Source organism: Centroberyx gerrardi, chromosome 6, assembly GCF_048128805.1.
Source record: "Centroberyx gerrardi isolate f3 chromosome 6, fCenGer3.hap1.cur.20231027, whole genome shotgun sequence".
In the NCBI taxonomy this organism is placed as follows: Eukaryota; Metazoa; Chordata; class Actinopteri; order Beryciformes; family Berycidae; genus Centroberyx; species Centroberyx gerrardi.
In genome coordinates, this window is record NC_136002.1 from 18,008,982 (window position 1) to 18,027,254 (window position 18,273).

Sequence of the window (18,273 nt, forward strand, 5' to 3'; positions counted from 1 at the left end):
CCACTTAAAGGGTAATAATCCCCCCAAAACTCTTACAGAAGTCTATAACCTGGAGGTATGAGTCATGCCCTGCTATCTTCTTGACTTTATGAGAGGACAGGAGGCAAGTTAAAGCTTAGAGTGGAACATTTGAGATGAAGGGACTGCATTCACACTCCTTTTTTGCCCTAGATCAATGCTATTTTTCTTATATTTACTGTAACTTTCATTTATTCAGGGTAGAACACCGAGAGCACTTCCCTTTTTACAGAAATGCCCCACATTCACAGCGAGGAGCTGCTAAATTTAGCCTCATCTTCTGCTTTTGGTCAGAGACGAAGAGAATTATTCATTTACTTCCCCAGCCCAGATTTTCCCAGCTGGTCCATGAAACTGAAACCTGCAGCCTTCCAGCAACAAGCCTGCTTTATAAAGTTTAGACTACTGCCTGCTTTCACTGTAAGAGAAAGGCTGGTTTTGAACCATCAATAATATTTCACTTAAAGTTAGATTTGTAGGCAATGACATGGTTTATGAACATATTGCGGTTCGATCATCTTGTGATGAGAGTGCAAGACTCATCGATTTCAGATGTCAGTTTAACAAATGACTACTTTCTATTGCAGAGAAGAACACCGCAGAGATTTATTGTTTGTATTGATTCGGCCTCTGAACAGATCTGAGTACATTTTATATTCCCAGATAATACAAGCACTGGGCTTGTCTGTCTCCACTCACCTCTTTCAGGAAAGTCCTCTGTGTCTCGTCATCAAAGCGGATCAACTCCTTCATCACCATCACCTCCCCTGTCTCCCTGTGGGTCACCTGCGACAACACAAAACACAACATTATCCCACCTATGTCAGTGTGGAGGGCCAAAATCTTGAAAAGTCTGGGATGTGTTCAGAAAAGATGAAGTTTAATTTTCACTGTATCTTACACTCTATCCCACTTTCTCTCTCTCCCTCTGCCACAAAATTATCTCAATGCTGCCATCTTCTGGACATTATAAACATGACTCAATTGCTCATGTACATACAGGCTGGCATGCAAATGTGTTGGCAGCGCCTCTGTCTCCAGACTAACCTTGATGGCCTGTCCGAAGCAGCCCTTCCCCAGCACCTCTCCGTGGATGAGGTCAGAGGGGCGGAAGATGCGGTGCGTGCGGTTGGAGACGACGCGGAGCGACTCGGAGCGGTTGATGTCCTTCCTCTGAGAGAGAGGGGATGCCGCGTTACTGGAGCACGGCGACTTATCGATGCTGTAGCTCCGCCTGGGGGGTGAGAGGGGAGAAGGGCAGAGTGGCGAAAAGAGACAGAGAGAGAAAGAAAACAAGAGAGAGAGAGAGACAGGGAGGATACAGTGATGGAAGGGGTGAAAGAGAGGAGAGTAGGAGGAAAGTTAGAGATATCCTTTATCATTGGTAAGCAGGCATGTTGGCTGTCAAAGTGTCAAATATCTGCTGCTAGCATTGTCATAAAGCACCCGCCTCCTAATTAACACAATGTAAAGGGACAAATACCATGGGTGCATATCCAAATCAGCACATTCTGTACATATGTTACCTGTGTATCTGTAAAGTGAATATATTGACAAGCAGTATTGTTTTTTAAAACATACATCTACATGCCTTGACACTTTCTGTATGTATGTAGTCTGGTTTACAGTAAATTAGTCCACTGGAGTAACATCTGTGCCCAGTAGCTATAGTGTCATGATGACTGAAATGTCTCATTACAAAATGAGGTATCGACTCCTACTGCCTCTTATAAAATGCTTGTTGGCCTAAAAGCAACACTATATCTGTCTGTTTCTTACGTGATGATGCGGGAGCGCAGGCTGCTGATGTCGGGGTTGGGGGGCTGGGTGATGGGCAGGATGGGGCTGGGTCCCTCGGACAGAGGGGTGGACAGGGGCCCGTCCACCTGCTCCTCGGCCTCCAAAGAGCCCCCCTCCTGCCCCTGGCTGTGGGGGTCGTGCTCGATGGTGAGCTGGAGCAGCCGACTGGTCTCCTGGATCAGCAGATCAATCTGGACGAAGGGGAGGGGGTTAGAGGGGCTGGTCAGTCCAGAATTACAACAGCAGTGATCTCTGTTAAAGATAGTGAAATGGTCTAGTGGATGAAGTACATCAGAATGCTACACATCGCTTGGTTTGGATGAGTTACAGTAAATTCAGAATGAGATTCTACCCTCTGTCCCTGGATGGTGTGAGTACATATAAAGGATCGTTCTGCCCCAGGGAAATCTACTCTGGTTAGGTGGATATTCAACAATACAACATTGAAACGCTGCACATTGTTCAGTCGGGATGTGTTTAGAATGAGATTCCACCCCCAGGAGCCCAAAGACTGAGTTAGGATTGCTTAGGTCCTTCCAGATGGATGAACTTGTTACTCCTTTGTGATTTCCCTCTCACAAACAGATCCATTTCTTTCATCAACGGTTAATGGAATATCAACTTTTCTCTGCTCTGGTTCCCGATAACTCAGTTACTGTATAAACCACCATCCAATTATACTGCGAAAGCTACTATTGTCGCTCTACTTGTCGGAGCAACTGAAAAAAGGGATAACATGAAATGATAATCTTTCTTCACCAGGTACTTCATAATTACTATCTAACTGAAAAAACACTGGTTAGCGTTCTTAGTGTTTAGGGACCCTAACAAGCAGGTTTTTGGATAACTGAAGGATAAATGCTCACACTTTTTCCCCCTCAATAACATTCGAAACATCAAGGTATTCCTTTACACTTTGAAAGTCTAATATTTCTGACTGTAAAAATGTGACAGTGAATACCTCATCCAGAGGAACATTGTGAATGGGCGTCCCATTGATTTCCAGGATCCTATCTCCAACATGAATGGAATTCTTCACGTCGGGACTGATGCAGTCTGCGTCCACCCTGGATAAGGAACGACGATAACGATAAGGACTAAGCATTTCAGAACATATTCAGATACATTTTCAGCTCTTCAATTGGACACTAACATGGTATATGATGAGTTTTCAGTTCATTTAAATGACAGTAACTTCTATTTCTTATCATTTCCTTTTCCTTTCATTCTGTTCTGCATGAATTTTAAATAAATCATCCATCCCATCTATCGCCCTGACCTCCATTTTATTTAATCTTCCCTCCCACATCCTTTGTCCCCCACCCTTCATTTACTGATCTCTCATAATGTTTCCACTCTCCATCAACTTCCCAAAGGAGGCTTTTACCTTCCAGTTCCTCTTGAGCAGCTCTGTTCTCCATCATTCAATTTCAACATCAGCACCATCTGTCTGGCGCTATTCCACTCACACTCTTTGTCACTCACACACACACTACGATACATCTCACCCACAAAACACACAGGCAGATAGACTCACTGGGAGACCCTGACAGTGTGTCCATGTTCGGGGCTGCTGTAGCCGTTGGTGGGGCTGAGCGGCTGGTCGATGGCCACGGAGAAGCCCCGCCCCCTGCGCCCATTGTTGCCCTCGGCAGAGGCTGGGATGGACACCAGGGTGACGGTGTGAGGGATCCGCGAGCATGGCGAGTCCGGCAGTGACACCGGAGTCACGATAGTCTGGTAGTAACAGTGGCCGCTGGAGATGGAGGGATAGGAGAAAAAAGCAGGAGGGAGAAAAAGACAAGAGGGAAGGAAGGACAAAGAGGGAATAAGGAAGGAGAGAGAGAAGGAGACAGAAGAGAGACAGAGAGAGGAGGGAAGTTATAAGAAAGAGTTAGTCATGTACAGAAAATGGGAATCCTCGTGGGGTTTACGCCTGTGCAATAGTAATCAGAAGGGGAACTTACAGTTCTCATTACGACACTTTTCATAGCATCACATGCTGTTGAGAAGATATTGCTTTAGCTTGGGAAAACACTGAGGCGGTCATTGTGCAGAGGGGATGGTCAGAGAACAACGTTTGAGAAGCCAAAACATATTTCGTAAGTTTGGGTTATAAACAAGTCTCTTTCCCAAAAACTGGGAATTCAGTGAGGACTCATGAAATAGCTATCAAGTGATGCAAAACCAACACACCAGTGAGTGGCCCCTTTTTACAGGAGATATGTACTGAAACACACACTGCACAACAGTAATTTTCGTAATTGCCGATTTCCATTCATGCCGTCACCTGAAAAAAGCCAGCCTTGTAACACACAAATCTCTTAATAAATGCAGAGAGGCTTTTGAGTCGATCACTCATCACCCACTGAAAGTCAGCGAGAGGACAAAGCCGGCTCTGTATGTATCTCCATGTAGTGCAATTTGTACCAGTTTCACTTACTAGAGCCTGTTTCACATTGTACCCTCTGTTATTTAAGCCTGAAGCTAATGACAGGCACATTAACACAAGCCTGGAGCTGCACAAGCCAACAACAACCTGATTACTCCAAACAGAGACACAACAAGGCCTTTAAGCGACGAATGTTCTCAACTCGTTGCGATCATAATGTTCCCGGTCTGAATCTGCAGTTTGACTGCTATGGATATTAAAATTGAGAGTGAAACTGGTGCCAGGAGATTTGATATAACTGGTGTGCTACTGTAGATTTGCCTTGAGCAAGCCAATAAAATCCAAACAACTTTGTCTATGTCACCAACAGTAGAAGAATGTCGCTCCTTGGTAGCTGTGTGTGTGTATGTGGCTGGAAAATTCAGTATGTGAAGCATTCAGTGTGTGTGTGTGTGTTGCTGTGCGTGTCTGTCTGTGCATCCAAAATAGACTTCTGTGTCAAATTTCACAACATAACCTCGAACATCCGCAGCAACACTGTGGCTGAGGTGAGTTCTCTCTCTCTTTGGCCATGATTAGCTCTTGAAGGGACATTTTCACCACAGTTCGTCATGAAGGAGACAACCAGCCTTTGAAGCCAAAAATAAGCTGGATAAATTTAGGATTCTGTCAATCAATGACTGCTTTAGCTTCTTAGAAGTTTTTTAGCGGTTTTGGTTAAACATCAAAGGCATTTGAAGAGGATTAGATTGGAGCAGAGGTAGAAAAACTAAAACTGTAACAAGGAAAATTGGCTTGGGTAAATTGGGAGGACACAGCATCCCCACCACATACTCCAATGTTAAGGTTAAGCTACGTGTTGCATAACATATCACTGCTATAACATTAGGATACGAGGTAAATAGACAGAGGAATGCAACAAGATTTAGTATTTTACACTAAACACTGAGTATCATGTTTACAACCACTCCAGACATTTTACAGTCTATTTGCACGATCAATATTTTATTGTAATTTGTATTTAGTTGACTTTTGTATTCTCATATTCCCTTGTGTGAATGTGATTATTGTCTGCAGCGGCTACCAGGTCGAATTCCTGGTACATGTGTGTCCATGGGGGATAAATTAGATTTTGATTGATTATGATAACCTGGTGTGTGCGCTCTACATTTCCCTCTGTTGGCAACCTTGTATGATGTGGCGTTCGAGGCTCACCAGTAGAGTTTGGACCGCTCCACCAAGGCATATGTGTCCCCATCACCGATGAACGCCCTGCAGTTCAGACAGGTGAAGCACTCTGGGTGGTACTTCTGTTCCCCCGCGACCTGCCCAACACACAACACAGACAGAGGTAAATGGACAATCTGACATTGGCATCATAACACACACGTGCGGAAACCTGGACACATTATCATCCAACAAGTCTCATTTAGGAGCATTTACTGTAAACATTGCTGTGCCCTTTAAGATTGACGTAAACAACACTGCACTGACTGCTAATTCGATGTACTAGGTTGCTCAATGTTCTGATATACAGAGAAAAAAATAAACACAGCAGTGTGTGTGTTGTGACCGGAGCAACGAGCAACGTGATGCCAGATAGAACAAGTAGGGCGGGATCCGGTCATCAAGGGCAATGCTGAGTTACAAGCCGGGAGATTGAGTTTGCTGCTGCCAGATCCCTTCCAGGGCTTACGGCATTTCTGCAAGCAAGAGAGGGAATTGAGTTATGGCCAAAAAACAGAGCAGGCAATGACAAGATTAAGCACACCAGCGGATCTGGGGATGATGCTGCTACTGGAGATTTCAGCTCAGTGCTCCGGGTGTCCATCAGATAGACAGCAGATAACCTATAGGCTGCTAAAATGGTTATTTCATTAAAATCATCATTGCATCATCTACGGTGAATTGAGAATATTGGCCTCCCATTTTACTGTTCCTCATTAAATCTGTTTGTCCTTGCTAGTTGTGTTCTGATCGACTGAGGATCAATAAGCCGAAGTGGCCCGCACCTCCATCTGAGGTCGATACACGACCCTTTTTAACTCCTTCAGGTAATATTGTGCTTTTAATGCAAATGACCCGCCCACTCAACTGCTTAGCGACGACTCTGATTAAACAAGAGCCGTACAATCCTGGTCTTAACGGCTAGAGGTTGAGGAGGTCTTATTAAGTCCACCAGCGCCAGACTCTCCCAAGAGGACCGTGTTGTGGTCTCATTTTGTGCTTTGAGTGGCAGAAAAAATTGGAAAGGGTGGGGCGCATGACAGCATCTCTGAGCTGCAATGATCTGCAATTCTAATACAGTATGCAAACACGGAAGGGGGGGGGTCTAGGGCGGTGAAGGGGGGGTAGCAAGGGGGAGTGATGAACAAAGAATAATCAATGAAATATAAGGGGAAAACAAAGAAATGGACAAATCAAATTCTTCTTGTGCAGCCCCATAATTTAAAGAAAAAAGAAAACTCAGGAGATATAATTTTCTTTTACGAGACAAAGTTAAAAGATCTCATGATAGAGAAAATTCTGTGATCTTAAAAGCTTCACTCATTTTCATTTGGAAAAATACCCTGTTTTATAGGGAAACTGAAGCATGATGACTGTGGGGCAGAATGTGGACATGGAGCAGACTCAGCCACAGCTGTCAGCTGCAGCCTACAAAGTCAGTCTCATGGAAATTTAAAGCACAACTGCCATTCGCCCAAAGAGAGAAATGCTGCTTCTAAATGGTCAATAAAACTGATAAAACAAAAGCAAGAGGAAAAAGATCAAAGAATCAATAAAATCAATGTCTACAGCCATATGTCTGCCCCACCCTCCTGGGAGCGTTTCCTTGGAAACCACCAGAACACACAGACACGGAAACACATGCAGAGGGCCCTAAGGCTGCAGGGAGGACGACACTGTGCAAGCAAATTAATTAATGACTTTTTAAGTAATTCATTTGAGCAGCTCCTTCCAGCTAAATACAGAACCAAAATTCTTCATCTGTTAACAAGTGCCAGCACTTGGCGATGAGAGAGACGGAGTAAAACGACTTCCTGGAGGCAGCAGAGAGAAACAAGAATAGAGAGACTGGGCTCCAAACCAGAGAAAATCTTAACACAGTAAAAATGATTTTCTGCCCTCTTTTTCCTGTATGTGTTTTTGAGTGGGAAAAACAAAGAAAAAGAGAGACCCTGCCATATTGAATAGATAGAGTAAGGCTGTCTACTCTATCTGGAGTAGTAGATAGAGTAGACAGAGAGAGAATGAGAGGAGAAAAAAAGAGATGTAATGGCTTCGTAATGGGACGAGGAGCGAGGCAGATGAGCAGAAAAAAGCAGCCTTGGGGCTTATTAACTGACTCACTCTCTTTTTTTTGTCCTCCTAGTCGCCTTATTAGACGGGGTCATAAACAACAATTACTGCCTGACATCTTCATGACAGTTATGATCACAGGAGTGTGAAGACACCGCATCACGAAATAGGGAGGGCGGGTAGGAATGAGACTGTAAGGAGAGGTGAATTTAGAGTTTAAGTGTCTTAACTAAATAAGACATAACATTACTGTGGGGAAGAAAAGATCATTTGAACAAAGATTAAATACTAATACTTGATGTTTTGAGTTTTTCCAATTATAGCTTTTAGCAGTAGATTTGGTTGTAGGTAATTCTTGTGTCTCAGTTTTGGTTCTAGTGCAGGTTGTAGGCACTAAAACTGTTTTTATTTGGATGTTTTACTATGTAACTGCAATGTCCTAAAATTATACTGCATTATAACAGATATCAGAATTTTTTCATTTTCTCCAGGAGTAGTAGTAGTTTTCTAGCTGTGGCGGCCCACTATTGTGCGTGTGTGTGTGGAGGGGGGGTTGTGTGTGTGTGTGTGTGTGTGTGTGGAGGGGGGGTTGTGTGTGTGTGTGTGTGTGCCTGCCACTCAGGTGCGAACCCCCACAAATGGGAAAGACAGGAAGAAAGGACAGCTGGACGGAGACGAGGAGATAGTGGGGTGCTGCACAACCCGACACTGTGGCTGACATTTGCTTGCCCACAGGCATGCAAACACACACACAAACACACACACACACACACCCACACCCACACACACATACGCCCTCAATACAACCACATCTGACAGACAACAGCTGCTGCGCATGCACTCAGGACATAGCTACTTCCACTTCAAAGTGTAGAAATCGAAATAGATCGTAAGAGCGTGAGAAAAAAAAGAGATATAAAAAACAACAACTGTGCTATATGACTAACAAGATGACTCATCTCTCATTTCTATTGTAGTGACAAACCAAAACAAATGGACACACTATGTGGTCTCAAACCACCTGACTGCTTGACCAACTGTTTCCAAAAGAGAGAATCCAAAAACCCTGAAACGGCACGTACTTATGCACCACTGGTTCCTCTTTTTATCTTTGCTTGACGAAGGGGTGTGTGTGTGTGTGTGTGTGTGTGTGTGCCTATGTGTTAAAAGCCTGGGTGCATCTAATTCAGAGTATATTTTGTGTGGTGTCCACAGTCTCTCTCTCTCTCTTTCTTTCTCACCCCCTCTCCCTCCTTCTCTCTCTCTGTACAGTATGTGTGTGTTCATGCTTTCTTGTATTTACGCCTGTACTTGGGTGTGTGTGTGTTCATCATACTCATATGGGTGTGTGTGTGACTGTGTGTTAGCCGGTCATGTGGCCTCCTGGCCCTCTTTAGTGACAACAAACCAAATCATGAGTGCATGTTTCCCTCAGGGGAAGAGCGAAGGGGTCGATGGGATCCAGGAGCAACCAGGTGAAGCTGCCGTGCATGTGGGAACAGTGTGTCGTTTCGTTGCCGCGGGTAACCAGGGTCACATATTTAGTCTGACCCTAGATAGATGACTGTAACCTTCAGGGCTTTGGATATCACTCACAAGAGAGTAGAGAAAGGAAAAGCTCCTCCTGTGCTCGTGTGTGTTCACTGTATGCTGTCCAGATAAGCTGCACCACGCAACGTTTTCCCGACATGCATGCAGCAGTTGTGGGCCCCCAGCACTATGGCACAACTGTTTATAAAGGCAATAGATCCGGTATAAAAAGAGAAAAATCGTGCGCTTTTATTTTGAAGGAAAGATCGCCTTACTTTTGGTTAATAAATTATAATAAACGAATGCAGTGGTAGTGGTAACGGTAATGCTAGTTTCAGTTTCTATCACTTGGCAAGATGATAAGACATAATAGCAATGTTTACACTTCCTCTTGAGCTGATTAATTGATTCACCTCTAGAATAATGGTCAAAGTAATCAATTATTAAAATAATTGTTTGTTCCAGTTTGTTCTACAAATGTGCCAGAGATAGCAACAAGGCATCATTTTCACTTGTAATTTGCTAACAAACTAAAAACAATAACAAACTAAGCCAGGGGAATGCTTGTAAGAATAACATAAGCTTACTTCATCTTTAGGTCTATGTACTCTTTATAAAAACACAAAGAGGCTTTGAGTATGTAGGAAATGAGTAAAAGCTGTAAGATTAACATTTGCATAATGACTTATTTTCTCTGTTCAATCATGTGGCAGAGAAATGGCATTTCCTAGAAGCGGCTCTCATGATGTGCGAGTGAAAACTGTAAATGCTTTCACACTCATTTAGTGTTAATTCTGTTATGTATAAATGAGGAAAGACCCAAGGTGGAAAATTTGATTGTGCTGCACTTTAAGTTTTGCATTTTTAATGAAGGGGCTGATTTATGACTTATATGTGTATATCATTTATATATGTGTGTTAGTGTGTGTGTGTGTGTGTGTGTGTGTGTATGTGCGTGTGTGTGTCTTCAGGTTGACTGTGGAATGTAAACAGACCCTTTTAAGCCAATTGGGGGAATTTATGACGGTCTTCTACTGCACGCTCTCAGCTTCACTAAACAACATGTTGGTGGCAAGTCAGGGATTCTCCACAACGGATTTGACCCTCAGTAGCCTTGGTAAGAGCTGTGGTTGTTTCTTGTATCCTTTTGTATCCCACTTTGGGGTACTTTCCTGCATCGTTTGGGCACAATCACTTCTCTTAAAAAAAAGTAGGTAAATTGAAACCTGGACAACATTGTAAGTAGTCTAAACAGCAAATGTTTAGGGCAATAACTTCAAACGTGGAGACCTCAGCTGTAAATTCTGAGTTGTCTACAATGGAAATAACTCTAATCTTAATGTCACTATTAAAAATATAATTTGCTCTATAGCTAACCCATACGTGGGTTTGAACAGCAATTGTATTAACCTCAGTTTCCTCTGTTTACACCGTCTTTCACTGAAACGAATACATTCTAGGCCAAATGGCAATTGGCTAATATGAACCATATGAGAATAACTATGTGGATGTGTGTGTGTGCATTTGAACGCATGTGTGCATACGTGTCTTTATATGCAAAGAGCCAGAGGACTCACGGTGAACTCTACATGCTGCCTGACCCCTTACATCAGCCAGTCCCGTGTAAACACCAGCCAGAGCCTTCTGACTTCACTTAGGCCGGCTAAATGTGGAACGCTGACCTCACATCGACACCTTGATGTGATGAAGGAGCTGCTGCAGAGGGGGGCTTCCGATTGGCCTAACCAAATTATAGCAGATCTGGCTCTGCTTAACCTCATGTTTGATGCAATGAAGTTAACTCCAAGATTTCCGGAATGATAAAGCTGAAATTCATATGAAAAGTCTGTATGAGGTTAAGCTCGCAGGATCAACATGCAGCTAAAGATACTGTACATGTCAATAAAAACACACAACATTTACCTTTACCTGCATTTGAAGCAATACTATGAAGCAACACATGCATCAGGTATCTGATGCATCTGTCACTTCTAGGTCAGATTCCAAAAATGTGCAGGGGGGAATTCATAAAGTTCCAATGAGATTGATAAAAAAACATAGGCTATATGATCCAGACTGCACAATCCTACCAGACCCATAGAGATATAACTGTTATATCTCTATGACCACACCACACTTTGGCTTTTCGGAAGGCAAACAGGACTGACATAATCCTGAATGCCTAATACACACGTAGGCTTTCTGACTAGATGTCATTTCAGCTCTGGTTCATGAGGAACTCTTTTTAGAACCAGGGCAAATACAATTAGACTGAGAGACAGAAAGAGAAGACCAATAAACAGTAGACCACACTGAGGCTCGCTCAATGGAAACCCCCCTCTGCCACACGCAGTACAGTACCACAGTATATGCAGGCCTTCGCTAATGGATTCAGCCTCTTTCCTCCTATCTATCTTTCCTCCTATCTGTAGGCCCGGCATCCGGCTGAGGTAAAATGAGGCAACTATTCATAATGTGGACTGTACGTAATTGGTACTCAATCCTGTGCGGGACCACAGTTACATGGCAATTATCATCCATCTCTAAACAAACCCCTCTGACTCTAATCCTACTTTTATCTGGGACAGGACGCTCTCTAAAAATAGCACACGTGCCATGGCTCATCACTTTTTCATGACATGAACAGGCAAAAAAAAAAAAAAAAAAAAAAAAAAAAAAATCTAGAGCACCTTACAGAAAGAGAAGAACAAATCTGTAATTACTAGGCGACACACTGATCCAGTTTAAGAGGACACACACACACAACACAGCAGTACACACAGTATCATGCTCAAGCTCAATTTCAGTATTAAAGAGAGAAAGATGGGAAGCGTATATACGCAGCAACAGCCGGCAAACCCTCCTCTCAGCCACTTGAGACTGTCTGCCTGCCTGCCTGCCTGCTTCCTCGCCTGCTCGCTAGTTCCCCCTCGGTCTGTCATCCACACAAGTCCCAACAACCTAAAGCAGGAGTGAGCAGCCTTACCTTCTTATCCCTTTTCCACAGCCTGAGACAGCAGAAGCTCCAGAAAAACAAATCTCCCACCATGTCAGCGAGAGCCGGCTCCTCTCTGCCCCGCTCTAGTGCATTCTATACTGAGGCAGCCCCGCTGTCACAACAAAACACCGGCAGTAGCCAAGAGAGAGAGAGCGAGAGAGATGCAGGGGGAGGGATGGAGGGAGGGAAGGAGGGAGGGGAGTATGTGTGTGTGTGTGTGTGTGTATGACAGAGAGAGAGAGAGAGAGAGAGAGAGAGCAGCCCACGCCTTTGCAGCTGAGCTCATCTCTGAAACGATGTCACTGCTCTACTCCCTCCCACCCTCCTACCCTCCCTTCCTCTTTCTCTCTCTCTCCCTCTCCCTCTCTCTCGCTCATTTTTAGTATGACCTCATCGTTTCCTGTTTGGCCCAGCCCACCCATGCACACGCGCCTGTCGGCTGCTCTCTCTTGGTGTCTTCAGAAAATTCCCCACCCATCCTCCTCCTCCTCCTCCTCCTCCTCTTCTTATCTCCCATCCCCCTTCACCCTCTCCCCCTCAACACCCCCCCCCTCTTTCCAAGCCAGGTACAGTCATGGCCGACCGGCAATCACACTTTGAAAAACAAGTGAGAACTAGCACAGTGTTAGTTACAAGCTTGCCACATGGGAACGTATGGGTGAATAATGCAATATTGTTTTTCATTAGCTGTGTTGATGTTGTTATATATACAATGTTTATTTAATTTGTTGTTATGCTTAAAGCAAAACAAAGGCATGACAGCTTTATTTCAAGGAGTCTTTCAAAAATTAGTAGGCCAACAATATCAAATTACAGATATGAAGCAGAAGTAAAAAGAAAAAAAAACTGGTTGCTGTACACTGTAGCAGACAGTGTAACTTATATACTTGTGTACTTGTCATTCTCTCCTCTACAGCAAACCGTGGTTGATCATCATGAATAATTAAGAGATTTCTTCTTCAAGCTGAAGTTATGTCTTGTAATTGCTTCTAAAGGAAAGGCTTTAGACAAATTTCAAAAATCCTGTTAAATATTGGATTGGAAAATATTTACGTTTATCCAACTAATAGTTTATCCGACTAACTTTTGTGAATGCAGCTTCCAGTTGTAGAAGAGTGTAGTCAGTTCACACACACACACACACACACACACGCACGCAGAGATCAGAAAAATCTGAGCGCTACATGGTGCCAGATCCCTGGGTAGACACACCCCCAATAAAGAGACTTTGATGTAACTCCAGCTTTTGCAGTGTTTACTTGTGTATGTGTGTGTGTGTGTGTGTGTGTGTGTGTGTGTATATGCATGTGTGAGTACTGAGTATGTATATAATGAAGCACAATTCCAGCCACTATCCTATAGAACCAGGACCTACAACATCTACTTAGCGTCAGACCAAGACCTGTAAGATCTCACAAACCTCTAAGAATACGCCAAGAACTTACAAAGACTTACAATGGAGACACAGGCGTTTAATGTTAATGTTTCATGTTGCCGTAATGTCTTTCATTTAGGTGTAGTGTACAGGTCGCAATCACGCAGCGTTGGCTCAGAGTGTAAATCAGGACATCTGGCATGCTTGTGTGATCTTTATTAATAATATCCGGCTGACATATTAGCCATCATTCCTCCCTTCCTCCCTTGTACGCTCTCCCTTCCCTAGTTCTGTCTTCCCTGCTCCGTCACTCTCCTGCTATCTCTCCCCCTGTCTACAACTCAGTGCCGGAGGCCATCTGAGTGGGCAGATATTAATAGTCGGACAGATGCACTCGCTGCACCGCCTGTTGGTTCCTATATTAGAGCGGGCGAGACAGACTGCAGAGAAAGCTGGCTGGCAGGAAAAACCCGATTGAGTTACTGTAGGAGTTATGGGAGTTGCATCAGTAACTGGATGGTGATGCCCAAACCGATAAATCCACACAGGCAGCAGCCGGGCTGCAGCTTAACAAGCTAATGACACAGCAGCCTGGAAGTCCAGCAGTGGAGCTTAACTTAGCTGTAAAAGTGCAGGCTGTGTCTGAAAAAAGGTGACTATAATGTGATTACAATGAACAGCAATTGGTTGTAGTATGGTTGTATGGTTTATGGTGGAAAAAGTAATAGCAATAGTATGAGCAAGACAGCGAACAAGATAGAAAAATCTGACAATTGAGAGTTGTTCCCCTTATTCAAATGCACCATGTCTCGTGGCTGCGTTTCATTATGGACTAATGAGGCTACTGTTGGGTGAGAAAATTGGTCTCTCTACTTCTTCTAAGATGGATTTCTCCCTGTATGATTGTTGAATATAAGTGCAAAATAGTGAGTCTAGACAGAAGCCTTGATCTTCAATTCTGAGGGACTGACACCAAAATCTGACATTTACCTTTGATGTTTTAGATAGCTGAATATATTCTGCTATCACACTCCATTGCTGTGCTGGAAATGTGCATCTACATTTGACCAGTTATCTGCAGGAATAAACAAAATGGACCCAGAAATGCCCAGTACATTACCAATAGCTTTTTTTTTAACAGCGTTTCAGAGGGTGGATTTTTCTCAGAATCACTATCAGCAGAGAAAAAGTGGCGTCAGTGCAGCCTTATATGAGGTAGTGAGGAAAACAGCAAGATAGCCAAGTGGCTAAATCAAAACCATAGTCCAATTTAATTGAACATTACGCAATCAGGACAGAAGTGAAACCTCCCCTCCATGGGGGGATTTCACTCTTCAGATGCTGCTATGTTGGAAAGAGGAATTGGGAAAAGCTTGGTGAAAACACTTCAGCAAAAATTCCCTGACAGGTGGTTCCCACTCTAAATCTCATTGAAAAGCTAAAGTCTTCTAATGACAAGGTAAACAACAAAGTCTTACTTTTGTCAGTGTTGCCACATTGTTTCAATATTACTTGGACACTCAATTGCAGTGAATCAGTTCTCCATAAAGCATGAGTCAATCAGACACAGGCAGTTCTCTGGTTCAAGTGATTATGGGCAGCAGGGTGACATAGTGACTAAGAAGATCAACCTTTAACTGGAAGGAGCAAGTTCATGACAGCAAGCATCCATCCTGCTGAAGTGTCCTTGAGCAAGACAGTGAATCCCTGTGCTGCTCTGTAGCTGACCCTGACCTTTGACCTCCTTGTGGAGGCGCGGAAGGGGAGAGAGAACCTTCCCTTCAGAAATCAATAAAGTAGCACAAAAAAGAATATGCCGAACAAGTTCTTCCAGTGTTGCTCCTGACAGACAGTGCTTTGTTCAGACCAGACCAACCACTCTGTTCAACATTCACTGGAATGACGGGATCGAATCACCTCCGATGGCCAGCCTGCTGCTCCCTTTCCTGGGAAACTGAGGAGTAGGCTGTGTGGGTGTCGAGCTGATCAACATCTAGTCCTGTTGCTAAGACAACTCCATAGAGACAAACAGAAAGATGATAAAATCTGAGCAGCTACAGTATCTTTTCAAATACCTTGTCCCAGCACTTACTACACACTCGTCTGCCCTGCTTTAGCACGTAGACAAAACAATCATCAGACATTTACACAAACAGCTCCAGGCAGACTCCCACCCAAACAATGTGCTATCTCACACCCGTGGGAGTTGCTAAAACTATATTGTAGAACTGGGACTTTCCATTGGTTTGGTGGCTGACCAGTGTCATCATGAAACTGAAAAATATGTCCATTGCTCACTATTAATCTGCACACTTGTATTCATAAGAACCACGTTAAAGTCAAGCAGGCACTTGTGTATCTGAGCCTAAACCTGCTGTCTCTCACTGCTGGATTGCTCATGGTTTATCTACTTAACTACAACTTTGCATACACAATCTAAAATTAATATCTAGTACTGGAAACACCATGATATGGAAAATCTATTTGACACAAAGGCTCTTTCTGCAATGTCATTATTGAACTCATATGTCGCTCTGTATTCTCCTGTCATGTCCATGTTTCATTTATTTATTCAGTATTTTAATTCCCTTTTACTTATGCTTTCACTTCCTTTGTGTGTAACAAGGCACTTTTGTAAGACAACTTGCTCTCATCGTTCTGCTCACCCTGGATGAATAAAGGTTTGGAAGGTCATTACAGGATTAAAACTGCATACAGCAAACCGCATTCTGTCGTGTTTAAGATTTGACACTCCACCAACATCCAAGAACAAGAGGTTTGGGTTTTCAGAGCTGGTAAAGGTCGCTATGATGCCAGAGATCTTGAGGAATCATGAGGACTTGTGATTTCAGGGAAATCCTTGGATTTCACCTCCTACTGTTTGAGTATTTCTTGTAACAACAGACAAAACAGAAACATTTGGAAAGTCCCAGGGATTCAATGATAACATTTGTTTCAACTTGCCCAGTCAAACCAGAAGAAGGACTTCCATTTGCCTCTTGTATTCTCACTGGCACAGCAGGCAAAAATGAAAATAACCTTTTTATACATTTACGTAATTTAATACTATAAAATGTAAGATGCTTAAAGTTCTTAATATGCAGCAGCAAATGAGTAGAAAATAAACAACAAACAGTATAGAATTGATTGTGAATCCATTTGAAATGTTTGATTTTTAACAACTGTAAAATTACAAAATATGAATTGGAACTTGTTGTACTTACTGTATTCATGGATGAGCCGTGGATAACCTACTGATAGAAGCTTTTCTGTAAATGTAACCAGCAGTAACATGATAAATATAAACCAAAGAGCAAATTTATGTGCCCGGTAAGACTCTCTATCCATCTTGCCAAAATATTAATGGGAGGTTCAGTGCTGCTGGCTCTTGTTGTGGGCATGGAGTGTGTGTTTGCTGTAACTGTTGATTTAAAAAACATAAGCCAACTCGATCAGCCTTCCTGAGAAATCACTGACAAATGACACAACCAGTGAGGGTCTGATTCATCATTTTCAACCCAAGGAAACTGTTGCTTCCAAGAGGAAAGAAACAGCCTCTCTCTGACTTGTCGCTTTGCAATTCAAAGTAGTGGCTGCTATGTCCGCCCCACATAACTCTCTCACCCACTCGTTGACGTCCCATCTGATTGGCCAGAACGAGTACAGGAGAGAGTGGGCCAATGGCAGAGCAGAGAGGCAAAGATAACGGGCTTATCACCGGGTGAGAAACAGACAGACCAGAAACTTCTTTTCAGTCACTTTGTAATCAAATGGTCCAGATCAATCAGGCAATCCGTACTGTTGAACCCTTGTCCCATTACGGCTATTTGGCTATCGGCCCTAAGTTGTTTTAAGAAAAGCTGACTGAACCTAAACTGAATGTGGAAACGGATGGAATTATTTAGGATTCATCAGTCAGTAGGGGGGATGGATGGAAGGATGAGAGGAGAGAGAATCAATTACAGCAGTTACCTCAGTGTTCAGAACATAAATCAGCCTCAGCAGGGTAGTAAATAACTGAGTCACCCCTCTACCTGAATTACGACAAGTCTCCTTAAGGCTGAAAATGCTGACGAGAAGAGAAGCTACAGACTGAGACAAACTGAGACTGAGACAAACACAAGCACAAACAGCCCCCCCTTAATGCCCTTTAATGTAATTATATTTTGAGATATCACCTTCAACCTAGAGTGAAGCTTTTCTGTCCTGATGGAAGTGGTTACAGGACAATGGCCCCATCCCCTGGGCAGCAGCTGTTACTGAATAGTTTGTTAACCATGAAAATGATGTAAAACATATTTTATTACTATCTCAGTCACCAGATCGCAACCAAATTGAATATTTATGAGTTACTTTATACTTTATACATACATCAAATACATAGTGTTGCATCCTTTCAGTAGAGATCCAGATATTTGTATAATCTATCAAGAAGAGTAATGAAGCTGCACTGTCAGCTTGTTTTGGCCCACCGCCATATTAAGAAAATGTATGATGATGTTTCCTTTATTTTGAAAGCTATTTTGAAAGTCAACTATTATATTGTCGATATAATTGATGGCCTGAACGCAACATACTGTATTGTGTATACTGTACACACATCATTTTGGTCCATCACATCATGATATCATAAGCAAAACAACACAGTGACATAAAAACAGTTGTGAGCACACACTTAGATAAAGATTGTTACAAAATATGAAAAAAACAACAACAAAGCGAGGCTCCCATGGCGTCACTGCGCTTAGAGTGATGAAATCCCATGACAGGCAAAGATAATAATGAGAGGGTTGACCTAATCAATTCAACATTTCAGTCCGCAGACTCTGACTCATCACTGCATCACAGAGTGTTTTCACT

General features: G+C 43.0%; 1 protein-coding gene across 3 annotated transcripts in view; it reads right to left on the reverse strand.

Moving 5' to 3' along the window:
• LOC139912734 (LIM domain kinase 1) overlaps window positions 1–18,273 on the reverse strand; it is a 56,644-nt gene that overhangs the window by 8,688 nt on the left and 29,683 nt on the right. For 2 of the 3 annotated variants that reach the window (XM_071900616.2, XM_071900618.2), the window contains 6 exons: window positions 5,426–5,535; window positions 3,356–3,574; window positions 2,780–2,885; window positions 1,798–2,009; window positions 1,066–1,252; window positions 718–804 (listed from right to left, as the gene is read on the reverse strand). In XM_071900616.2, the coding sequence (XP_071756717.2) occupies window positions 718–804; window positions 1,066–1,252; window positions 1,798–2,009; window positions 2,780–2,885; window positions 3,356–3,574; window positions 5,426–5,535 (921 nt within the window). Of the gene's footprint in view, window positions 1–717; window positions 805–1,065; window positions 1,253–1,797; window positions 2,010–2,779; window positions 2,886–3,355; window positions 3,575–5,425; window positions 5,536–12,026; window positions 12,121–18,273 lie in introns of those variants that run through there. The other variant, XM_071900619.2, reaches the window with a different exon arrangement.